The sequence below is a fragment of the Bos mutus genome, chromosome 7 (assembly GCF_027580195.1).
Source record: "Bos mutus isolate GX-2022 chromosome 7, NWIPB_WYAK_1.1, whole genome shotgun sequence".
Lineage (NCBI taxonomy): Eukaryota > Metazoa > Chordata > Mammalia > Artiodactyla > Bovidae > Bos > Bos mutus.
In genome coordinates, this window is record NC_091623.1 from 11,396,415 (window position 1) to 11,409,106 (window position 12,692).

General features: G+C 44.1%; 1 protein-coding gene across 1 annotated transcript in view; it reads left to right on the forward strand.

The window, feature by feature from the left end:
* The window catches only part of TENM2 (teneurin transmembrane protein 2), a 488,845-nt gene that overhangs the window by 320,986 nt on the left and 155,167 nt on the right, over nt 1–12,692 (forward strand). Inside the window, 2 exon segments of the mRNA XM_070373048.1 lie at nt 2,279–2,479; nt 4,200–4,385. Of these exon segments, the coding sequence (XP_070229149.1) occupies nt 2,279–2,479; nt 4,200–4,385 (387 nt within the window).

Consider the following 12,692-nt stretch of genomic DNA (forward strand, 5'->3'; position numbering starts at 1 on the left):
GAAACGTACCTTTCTGAGACAGTATTCCTGAAAAAAAAAAAAAATCAGTGGCAGCTTTTGTTTCCTCGTGGCTCAAATAATTTTGAGCTGATTTACATAAATAGTATCTTCCTGAGAAGGTCCAAATGCGATCCTGAGAAACATCTCTTAACACTGAAAATTCTTACTTTTTACCTGAAGGGAGAGGTACTCTTTGGAAGCTTCATGGAATATCATGAATTCAGTTAAATCCAAGTTCCTCGAGTCTGATGTCCCCCAGAATGAAGTAGTTTGGATAATCTAAATCATGCCATATTTGGAGCTGATGTACCATCAGTTTTAAAATAACACCATTACTTTGTATATCATAAGAAAGAAAAAGAGCTACTATACTACAGCAAGCTAGAACCCCATCTGAATGTCACAGTGAGCTATTTAGAGGACAAAAACCTTATTTCAGTCTTGGCACTGGGAAAAGAGAGAAATCAAAATCTTCTCTGAGAATCTGAACTACAAGATGGCACACATTCATACAAGGGACTGAATGACACTATCAACGTGGCCTGAAAAACCTCAAGAAAAGGGTTTAAGTGATCTCAAGCTGGCTGTGCCCCCAGATGATGGCAGAAGCAAATGATTTAATCTATGCCAACAGACCTGATTTCCAAGCTGTTAAAATGAGCGAAATGTATGTCTTAGTCAAATAAGATTATAAGACACCCTCCCTTCATTGCCATGATCCACAAGGCAACATCTAAGCTTCTTGCAAGATCACTATTCACCACTCAGACCCCACAGTGTGCAGTGTTCTTTCCTCCAAATGCCACTGCATCATTTTCTAGGAATACCCAAGGGAGCTGGTCTTCCTTTGAAAAGCTGTGTTTACCTACCTGCAAGCTAAATGGAGAGGGGGCAGGAGGGCTTCCCTGAGGGCTTCCCTGGTGGCTCAGACAGTAAAGAATCTGTCTACAACACAGGGTTCTTGGGTCGGGAAGATCCCCTGGAGATGGGAATGGCTACCCACACCAGTATTCTTGCCTGGAGAATCCCATGGACAGAGGAGCATGAAGGGCTACAGTTCATGGGGTTGCAAAGAGTCAGACATGACCGAGTGACTAACACTTGCGCTTCACAAGCTAGATGGATGTCCTAGTTTGGGGTCACATTCTCATACAAAAAGTCCTGTCCTTGACAACTGGCCTTTGCATCTCATTCCTCTCCTCATTCTGAGTTGATTCCAGAGTAATAATCTTCAAGTTACTACTGGGTGTGTATCCACTCTGATTACTGAGATAGCCAAGCAAGCAGACCATGAAACTGGCCAGAACAACAATGACCAGAATCTGACCATTAATTTGTCTGAGTAACCGTCTGTGGAAAGGTCAGTGACACAGCCAGAGACTGCCCCATCCAGTCCACTCATGACTATGTGTAGGAAGATGACCCCTTTGGGGTCATTTCCATACCCAGCTTCACTTTCTCTGGGCTTCCCTGGTAGTTCAGACAGTAAAGACTCTGCCTTTACGTGAAGGAGAATCAGGTTCGTTCCCTGGGTTGGAAACATCCCCTGGAGAAGGAAATGGCAACCCACTCCAGTATTCTTGCCTGGAGAATCCCATGGACAGAGAAGCCTGGCAAGTCCATGGGGTTGCAGAGTCGGACACAACTGAACAACAACCACTTTCTCCTCTTCCATCCTGTACATTTACTAACTTCTTGAGTAGATATGTGCTCAGAGAGTGAACACTAATTTTAGACTTATCCTAAGTGAAACTTAATTAGGAAAGTGACTCATGCATGAGTCTCACTGGTTTTCTTTTTCATCTTTTGGTACCTTCTGAAGTCAAGTATTAGTGAAGTTAGACTGAGCCTCTCTACTCTTCTTTCCAATAGTGGGTGATGTTTGGGTTTGGTGATACATTTAAAGATATCACCAGCATTCATGGTCCAGTCTCAGAAGCCCCGATGTGGTTCAGTTAAGATACTATTACTTATAACCTTACAAAGCTCTCAAAGTTGGGTGACACAACTCTGTATTCAGTTCCTCTAATTCCGCTTGAGAAATCTCCCTTTTTCCTTTACATTCTCTTCAAGTTTGAGATGTAGTGTTTTAACAAATCAAAAATCTTTCATTCTGTATGGGTCTTCTTCAAAGGGCCGCATAACTCTTACTGGGGCTGCTCCATTTTCTTGCAGGTGGATAGGAACTGGTGAACCACTGGTCCATTCAGCTCTCAGCTGGTATTTCATGTCCCCGCCCCCATGAGTGATCAGTACTTTTCCCCTCTGTTTTTTTCAGTTGATTGCTTGGATCCTACGTGCTCCAGCCATGGGGTCTGTGTAAATGGAGAATGCCTTTGCAGCCCTGGCTGGGGTGGCCTCAACTGTGAGCTGGCGAGGGTCCAGTGCCCAGACCAGTGTAGTGGGCATGGCACGTACCTCCCAGATACTGGCCTCTGCAGCTGCGATCCCAACTGGATGGGTCCCGACTGCTCCGTCGGTAAGTCCAGAGGTTTCCTCCTCACTTCCCCCAATGCTCACACCCTGTGTTCCTTCCATGAGCCCACAAAGATGGGAATCAACTCTTTGCACTTAGCTCGGAAGGGAGGGACTTTAGTCAGTTGCATAGTACCTCTCTTACTCTGTTCTCAGCCCTGAAGTCTTGGATCCTTGAGAAACATGCAAACGAATCCACATAGGTTCTTGTGCCTTGTTGGTTTCGTCACCGCAAATGGATGAGGGGTCCGGGAGGGACGCTTCTATTTGCATTAGAGCTTTCTTATGTACACTCCCTAAAGGTACTAGAAAACAAAACCAAACAATTCAGTCCCAGACAAACTGAATGGAACGTCCTATAAAACAGAAAAGAGGCTCCCTTGGGGTCCTGGGTGAACATGTTATAAAGCTCTGCAATACTCTAGTGACAGGAAAATAATGAAGTTGTACCATACACTTTATTTTCCTAAAATTAAGAGTACATGTCTTCCCTCCCAAGTGACCTTAAAAAGGAACGGTTCAACAGTTCAGGCCAGTCCCCACCTCTCCAAGAACCGTTCCATTCACACTGACAGCACCTATCCAAGCAAGCCATCATCTTTCCGCCCCCTTCCTGTGGGTAGTGAGACAGCTGTCAGATTGCCATGGCAATCAGAAAGGGAACCTATGTGAAGCTTTGCTACAATGGGAAAGAAGTGAATATTTCATTCCAGAAGGGAAAAAAAAAGGAAGATTCCATTAAAATGGGCTATGTTGAGTGTCTTCTCAGCCCACTCGTCTCTGGCTTCAGTTCTGAGACTAGTGACCCAGGACAGGTGCTACAGAGGATGGGGAGGGCAGGGCAGTCCTAGATCCAAGGCCCAGCTGTGCAGCCGACTTGCTGTGTGACTTGGAGTGAGTCACTGACCCTCCTGGTGTGGCTTTCCCCTCCCGGGCCTGATGAGCCATGCCTCCCTCCGTAGTCTGTTGTAAGGATGAGTGTCTGGCTCGTGCTTGTCCTCGAGTGAGAGGTCTGGAACGCCAGAGAGTGCATATCTGTCTGTCTGTCTCCTCCCCAACCACAAAAGACTTTGAGCTCCTTTGAGAAAGAAGCTGTGTAAATGCAGCACAGTTAGAGCGGTCCTGATGGCCACCACAGTGCCATTCCAGGTGACAGCTGGGTCTGCGTCCTCCTGTGTGGATGGAGCTGTTGTGGGGCCCCAACTGGCTTTGGGGCAAGACAGGCTCTCAACAGGGAAAGACATCCCAGCTGGCCAGGGAGTCAGGCTCCATGGGTATCTTTTCAGGTGGGCACTTCCCAGGGAGCTTTGCCAAACCAGATGGGCAGTCTCTGACCTCTTCCTGGGATGATGTCCCGCCCCAGAAATGTGGTCCTCACATTTCAGTGTGCATCAGAAACACTTGGAAAACATAGTGAAACAAATTTCTGAGTCTCACTCCCTGCATTTCTAAGCTTGGAGGACCAACCAAGGCATAAGAAGTTGCATCTCTACATAGTTCCCAAGTGATGGTTGATGCAGCCAGTCCAGGGGTCTCCCTCTGAGAACACTGCTCTAGAAACTACCTAACCATGAATGAATACCCGGCCAGTGGAGAGACAGGCTGCCCAAGATGACATGGGCCTTGGGCCAGTTCCAGGGACCTGGGCCATGTTTGTGGTCTGGCCTCCCATGGAGGGTTTCACCGGAGGTGGTGTTGAGCTGTAATCATTGTTTTTCTTCCAGAAGTGTGCTCAGTAGACTGTGGCACTCACGGCGTCTGCATCGGGGGAGCCTGCCGCTGTGAAGAGGGCTGGACAGGCGCAGCTTGCGACCAGCGCGTCTGCCACCCCCGCTGCATTGAGCACGGGACCTGTAAAGATGGCAAATGTGAATGCCGAGAGGGCTGGAATGGTGAACACTGCACCATTGGTAGGCAAACGGCAGGCACCGAAACAGGCACATATTGCTTTATTTTCATAAATCGTAGATCTATAGTGATGGTCGTGCGTTGCAACCGGCTGTTCCCTCAGGGACACAATGCTTCCTGCTGCCTCTCAAATCTCCCCGGGGGCATAGGGAAAGGAAAAGCATGGTCCGGATTGGAAAAGATTTTCCCTGCTTCCCAGAATTCCAGATTGGGAGGAAAGGGACCAGATTAGATAAGAAAACCCATCCAAATTACTGAGCAGGGGGAGAGAGAAATGCACACTCATGGGAAATTGTCAGGACCTGGAGGTTTTAAGTACCCCACGCAACTGCGGTCTGCAGGTCTCCCCTTTCTGAATATCCTCCCAGCTGGTTGGATCACTGGATCCTGGCTTGGTGGCAACAATGGAACTCACTTCTTGGAGATATGGTTGGATGCAGGCTGGACTCCCAGGTTTCCTGGGTAACCAGGTACCAATTGTAATAAGTTTGAGCATCCTCTTGCTATCCCAAGACAAAAACTTTGCCTTTGGGCTCCTGCCTACCGCCACCACCATCGATAAATGTCTCCTCCTTTGACCCCATTTCATTCTCACTCAGCCATATCTCTATATAAGCTCATGACCGAGAATATGTCTCTACAGGTCATTTTCTTTGTTAAGAAGTGGTAGTTCTCGAGTTTCTTCCATTTTGGTTTCTTTTTTGTCATTATTGTGGTTTAGGGTAGGACAAAACTGGATTCATTATACCAGTTACCCCTTTAATTGAGGAGATGGGAGTGATTGCCCTCTGGCTTTCCACATCTCTTAGACAGTTGGGATTAGCATTTGTTTTTTTGCATTTGTTATTTAATTAAGTCAGATCTAGGGTTGATTTCATGCGAAGTCTGGCTGAAGCCACTGGCTGGCATGGACACTCTCAGAGAAGTTTCCATCCGAACTACTAACTTGGTCTCTTGAACTTACCTTTGATTCTAGCCATTGAGGTGGGGGCCCTCCCATCTGCCCTAACCTCAAGACCCCAGGCACCTGGAGTAAAAGGCAGGATTAGGAGCTGGTCCAGGGCTGACTCATGAGAACAGACTCAGTTTCCCATGCTGTTCATTTGGGTGGTCAGGCAGAGACAAAGTGCTCTTTGCATTTGGTTTTCCCTAATTCCATCTAATTGGGCATCAGAGGGCGCAGCGTGCCTATCCAGGCCATGACCGTAGCACTGGGACCCTGCCGGGACAGTCTGTTGGCAGTGAATTGTTTTTGCAATCTCTCAGTGATGCTCCAGATCCCACGCCCCCCTCCCCTCCTGCTTTCATTTACAGTTCCCTGCAGAGTCTGGGGGAAAATTCAGAAAGCTCTCAAGGGAAGGATGTGTACAACCCAGTATCCAGACAGTTTAAAATCATTACCAATAGCTCCTGCTCTTTAGGGGTGCTCCTCTTGAAATACTTTTGCATGCTTGGTGTGATGTAAATACAGACTCTCCCCCAATACCTCCATTGCCCTCAGTCTTCCTCCCCAAAAGAGCTCTTGCCAACCAATAACCTTTAGGTAGAAAATCCCACTTTCTCTCAGTTCACACAATCCAACCTCAACCTCCCCTTTACCCCCCACCCCCCATCTGCCAAGGGTTTAGCATCCCACAGGGATGCCTGCTGGCCCTCTCCATCCTACAACCCATCTCTACTCTGGGAAGAGCTCACAGTGCTGATGGATCAGAGCGAAGCTTGGAAAATTCTAGGCTGAAGGGGGCCAAATCCAGCCTGCTGCCTGTTTTTCTGTGACTTACGAGCTAAGAATAGTTGTCACATTTTTTTAAGGGTTGAAAGAAAAATATTTCCTGACACATAACAATTATATGAAACTTCAATTTCAGTGTCCATTACACAAGGTGTTAGTTGGGGGCAGCCCCACCCATGTGATTGATGTATTGTTAGCTTCCGCACCGCTCCTCAGCCTTGAGTAATTGCGGCATGGTCCGCGAAGCCCTGTGTGGTCTGATGCAAAACATACTGGAAAAAAACTGGCCTACCCCTGAATCGGAGAGTTGTACCAGTCTGGGTAGAGAGAGGAGGAAAGAGAAGAGGGTCAGCAACTCACTTTAGGGAAAGGACACCAAATGTGACTTGAAGGACATCAGGGGCCAAGAGAAAAGGAAAGGTCCAGATGTCACAGAGAGCGAGGAGAGAGAAGAAAACTGTGGCATGGAAATGTCTCTGTGGTCTTTGAAAATGAGATGGGAAGATGGTATCTTGAGTCTCATAGAAGATGGTGAGGATGCGGCCAGCAGCAGAGCACAGGAGATGATTCTAGCTAGCCCTTTGGGTGAGATGAATTAGAGAAAGGTGTTTTTGCTACTTGAAGCATTTGGTTGAAGTTCACATCACCATGACCTCTTGAGAGATAGAGAAAGATGCAGATTTATATGCCAAGTAAAGCTCCCCCAATGAAGCTAGTGACATCCCAGGAAGGTTTCTCCTTGAGAATTATGATCTCGCGTGACTTCATGAGCTTGCACTACTTAAGTTATAAAGGTCTTTATCACCAGTGTCTGTCCTTGTGAGAAATTAGGGCTCTATGGTTTTCTTAGTAGGATCCACGCCATCTCCTCATAGATTTATTAATATGTTTTCTGGGGCTTTGCTCAAAAAAACCCAGGCATACCTTGGTTTGGTGAGATTTGCTATTCAAACTCTAGAGGTGTTCGTATACACGTAATTGCGCCTTTTGCTTTGCAACCTCTGCCCCCAGAGCTATATCATGGAGTTTTAGTCTTTTATTTTGAGCAGACACTCCTGTCAATTCGCTTTAAGTAAATGCCACAATTTACAAGCCCAGAATCAGTCCTCCTCCTCAGGGATACTGACAGTCAGAAAGGAAAGCGAGGCTCTTTGGTTCCTTTCAAAAAGAGCCTCAAATGCTGTGTTTTGAAAAATAGAAAATAAATAAGAATGAAATGGCACCTAGCCTACAAAAAAGGCATCGGCAGGTTTAGGGTAAGACAAAGCCGTGGGTGCTTAGAGTTGGGGTGCTTTGGGTTGTCTGTGGTTTGTTTTCAAAAGGTCATGGTGCAACGGTTTTCTTAGGGTCATTGCAAATAGTAGCTAAGCAATTCACATCAGTCCTTATGTATCACATGTATTTTACTGAAGGAAGCAAGAAGATAGATGCTGGGCTTGGGGAGGGGCGGGGACGAGAATAAAAGCACAGCCTCTACAGCTCAGTCAAGTAGAATCACCAGAATCTATTCATAGCTGGTCAAATGCATTTCTAGAATTTTTCAACCCAATTGTATTTGGATATTTAATACATGTCGCTGAAAATTTAAATACAAGGTATCACATTTCAGCGTTATGTGAAATAAGCTGGTAGAGCTAGCTTAACCAATCCTAGGCTGGATTCTACCAAGCAGTGAATTTACTTTGTCTCTAACAGGTTAAAAACAGAGGGTGGCTAAAATCTACAGAATTGCATTGATGAGAAATAGGTACTGAATCCAGATCAACTGCAATTCCTGTATGTCTTTAGAATATATTAGCAGTATTTGAATAGACGGCAGTTTACGCATATGAATAAGTCGGAAAGCACATTGTGTGGTGAGAATAGTCTCATTCTTTAAGCATAATCCTAAAATGGGTTGTTTTTCCAATCACCTGCCACCCCTCCCCTGCCTGCCTCTTATTAATACTGAAGATTTAACCTCAGAAGTCCATTCAAAATCTATAACACCAGGGCATAAAGGAACCATAGAATAGGTCAGAAGTCTCTGTGAGCTAGAGTAGAGTCAGATAAACATCTCTTATAAAGAAATAGAGTAAATGTTAACATGTTTTGCAAACAGAATAGTGGGGCAAAATACAGGGAGAGACCAGTGTTCTTATTACCGGAGATTGCAAGAGGAAAGCAAAATGCTAATTGAAGATAGTCACTATTATCTCTTGAATGTCAGCTGTCCAGACACCCACTCTAAATAATACAAGCTAACACGTGCACAGAATAAACCCGTTGACACTAGGCTCCAACCCTGCGTGAACTCCTTGATATCTGGGTAGCAAGCAATGTCTATAATGGTTATTCTAGCCTGTTTATTTTGTCTATGTGGTCCTGACCTCCAACTGCATTTTGGAATCATGAGGACTGGATTCCCAGAACCTTGTGGGGCTGAATAACCTGCCCCTGGAACACGAGTCACATCAGTTTTCTTTTCCCTCGATCGCACTGGGGCCCTTCTATTTTTCCTCTTTAATTGGTTGGGGAAAGAACTAGGTTCTTGCGATGTTAATAAGGAAAATGAATCTTTACCCAAGGTAGAACCAGCCGTGCGAAAATCTGATATGCTGATTAAGTGATTGTCACCCGGAATAGACAGGGTCACAGTCCAGGAGGCAGAGAACTTCGGCGCTACAGGGAACGGTCAGGAAGGAGACCACTGTCGAAATGAACCAGCTTCAGACCAGTACAGCTGCTTCTGCATCTCATTCCAGCTTCACTCTAGTTGTAGAAACTTTTTTTTTTTCTTGTAGCTATTATCCTTCAACATTTGAGCTTTCATGACTCTACAATGAGATATCAAGTTGAGATAAAATTTGCCACTGTGGTGCCGTCCTTCCTACAGGATCTGTGGAAGCAGCTAATTCTCTGATTCGCTCATTAACCTATTCCTCCTGGAGCCCTTCTTGGAACCTATCCGAGGATCTCCCGTCTTTTTTGAAGTGAAAACCTAAAAGTGATGATTATTTACCATTTAAGACTATGAATAGCAAAGAGGAGAGGATGTTCCTCTGCTATTTTTTGCCCCCCTACACGTTGGCCAGAATGTGAGCCTTTTCACTGAAGATCAGGAATCACCACATGCCCAGAAGTTATCTTTGAGTCTGTTCAGGCAGTCTGCCCAGGTTTCCTACCCAAACTCAGAACAAGGGCCTGGTGGTAGTGGTTATGGGAACCCATTTTCAGCTCACTGCAAAAAGTGGAATAAAATAGAAAAAAAAGAAAAAGAAAACTGCCTTATAAGTAGTAAGATGTGTTGCTGAAAGTGTTTACTTTCTTGGCCTAGATGTTGAAGAGGAGCTTTTGGGGGAAGGTAGTCACAAAGCTCCCACTAGTTTTATAGCTCAACCGTCCTTAGTTTAAATGTAAATTTTCTTTTGTATTACTTCCTATGTGATTTAGTAATATATGCCCCAGAAGAAAAGGAGGTCCCATCAAAAAAGAAAAGAGGCAAAGAAGTCTTGGAATTTTAGATCTGTGAGGAGACAGTAAGTTGGAGCATTCCTTGTACCATCCCCTTCAGATGTCAGAGGGTCCCTTGATGTGCTGTTGTGTGGCCCACAGGGACAAGGCCAGGCCCAACAAGGAGATAGCATGATACAAGGAGTTACTGCCTTCATAAGAGCAAAGAACTAAAAACAGTTCTGAACTGTCAGAACGGAGTAAGCGTTAGCATGACAGATGCCAGATTCTAAAGAAAGGAAAACATCAAAGAGTCAGAGCTATAGAAAACCTGAGCTGCGCTCCCTGAGTGTGTGTAATGAGCACTTGGTCGCTTCAACTTTTACAGAGAATCAGCATTTCTTCCAAGTCTGTGCTTCTTGGGTTCACAGCGTGCACTTAAGACTTCATATTAAAGGGAAAGGGAACACAGAGAGGGCCCCAGAGCGATGAATTCCGTAAGATGTTCATGATGGACATTTAATCACCACTTGCTCTCTGATTCATCATGGTGTCATGAAGAATAAATTGACAGAGGAGATCTGTGTTCTAGGCTTGGCTGTGCCACGAACGTTCTGGGTGCCCTTGAGAAGTCACCCAACCTTCTGGCCTCAGTTTCTTCCTGAGACCAGTGAGTGGGTCGACTACATCACTGTCCAGAAACACGAGCTGCTTTCTGTTGGTGTGTGAGTATATTTTATTGACTGGTTATGCATGGCTGTTAAAAAAGAAGTATTAGGAAAACCATAACTAGCTCATCAAACTCATGATTATAGGGGCATTATTGCTTAGGGATGTGGCAGAAGCAGGTAGTGATATTAGGCCTGAGCAAATTTGTAAAAAAATATTAAGTAAATAACAGTGCAGATATTGCAAATATCACAAATTCAATATGTGATTGACTGGATTTAGAACACACTTGGATGAGGTGATCTCTAAGGACCTGTCCATCTCCAGAAATTTATTACTTTTGATGCAAATGTATGTGCATGAAATGGAATGGTCCATTTCAGCACAATCAAATCTTCCTCTTCTCTAAGGTCAGGGAGGGTCTCCAGGTAGATTCCCATAATACATACTTTACATTAAAGGGATAGATACAGCAGAGTGTTTCAGTGGTGACACATGGGTGAATTGTTGAAGTCAGTGCTGCTTTTTATTAGTCTGTCTGATTATCTGCTCATCTCAGTCCCAATTTATACCTGGTTTACCTAGAGAATCCTTCAGGGCATTCAAAAACTTCCTTACATGGTTTATATTTATGTTTCTTAAAAAATTTTTTTTTACTGAAGTATAGTTGATTTACAGTGTTATGTTAATTTCTGCTGTGCAGCAAAGTGATTCAGTTATATACACACACATATATATGTATATATTCCTTTTTAAAATATTCTTTTCCATTCTGGTTTATCATAGGGTATTGACTATAGTTCTCTGTGCTATGCAGTAGGACCTTGTGGTTTCTCCATTCTATATAAATGAATACCTTAAGTCACCTAACCTCAGCCTCCCACTCCATTCCCTTCCCCCAACCTCTGACCCCTTTGCAACCCCCAGTCTGATTTCTTGTTTCTGTTTCATAGATAGGTTCGTTTGTGTGATATTTTAGATTCCCGCGTATACGTGATAGCATACATTATTTGTCTTTCTCTTTCTTAGTTACTAAATATGTTCATCTCTAGTTGTGTCCATTTTGCTGCAGATGGCATTATCTCATTCTTTTCATGGATGAGTAGTATTCTGTTGTGTTTTGTACCACATCTTCTTTATCCATCCATCTGTCCATGGACATTTCGGTTGCTTCCATATCTTGGAACAGCTGTGCTGCTGTGAACATAGGGATGCACGGATCTTTTTTTTTTTTGTGTGTGTGTGTGTGTAATAAAGTTTTATTAAAGTATAAAGGAGATAGAGAAAGCTTCTGACATAGGCATCAGAAGAGGGTAGAAAGAGTACCCCGCACGGATCTTTTTGAATTACAGTTTTGTCTGAATATATGCTCAGGAGTAGAATTACTGGATGATACTGTAATTCCGTTTTTAGTTTTCAAGGAATCTCCATACTGTTTTCCATACTAGCTGCACCGTCTTATATTCCCGCCAACAGTGTAGGAGAGTTCCCTTTCCTCCCCACCTCTCCAACATTTGTTACTTGGTTTCTTGTAGACTTTTTCATGATGGCCATTCTGAATGGTGTGAAGTGGTACATCACAGCAGTTTTGCTTTGCATTTCTCTAATATTTAGTGATGTTGAGCATCTTTTCATGTGCCTGTTGGTCATCTGTATTTCTTTCTTTGGATACATTTGTGTCTCTTAATAAAAACAAGGTAGTGTTAGTAGAGGTCCATCTGACTATAGTCACTTCACTTGGTTTGGGGGCAATGCAAGCGTGATGATAAAGTGCTTAAGACAGAGTCTTTTGGTTCAAGTCAACCTGAGATCAAATCCTAGCAAATTTCCCAACCTCTGTATGCCCCAGTTTCTTTGTTTATAAAAGGAGAATAATGAATATGACCTTCCTCACTGGGTTATTTGTAAAGTAGTTGGCACAGCCCCTGTCATAATGTACAAGCCAAGTAAATATGAGCTAACATCATCATCATTCGCCATCATCACCATCCTTATCTAGTACCAGTGAGCACAAGGGAGGATTAACAGAATCCCCTTTAAGACATTTCTGCCACCTTCAATCTCCCTCTCACACATCTGCCTCCAGTCCCTCAAGCAGTTAGCAGCATGTTGGACATAGCAGCTACCCACTATCTATTTCCCAAACAAAGATCTGTTCTGTAACTTGCTGACATCTGGTTTTAACAGACAAGCTGCCTCTCTTACCTGGAGTTGAACCTGCTTATTTTACCAAACAGTCCAGTTATTCAAACATGAAATCAAATATCTGAATATCCTGTGTTAATATAGCCTGATTGTGAAATTGGAGTTTGCTGTTTTCAACCAGTTTCTCCAACCTAGATATCTTGGACATATCCTGGGATAGCCAAGAGATCTGTGAGAATTTATTTTTAATGCTGGGTTTCCTTTATTCCCATAAGTATAGTTCAAAAAAAAAAAAAAAAACCAACTTTTCCCCGAAATATTAGTTTGGAGT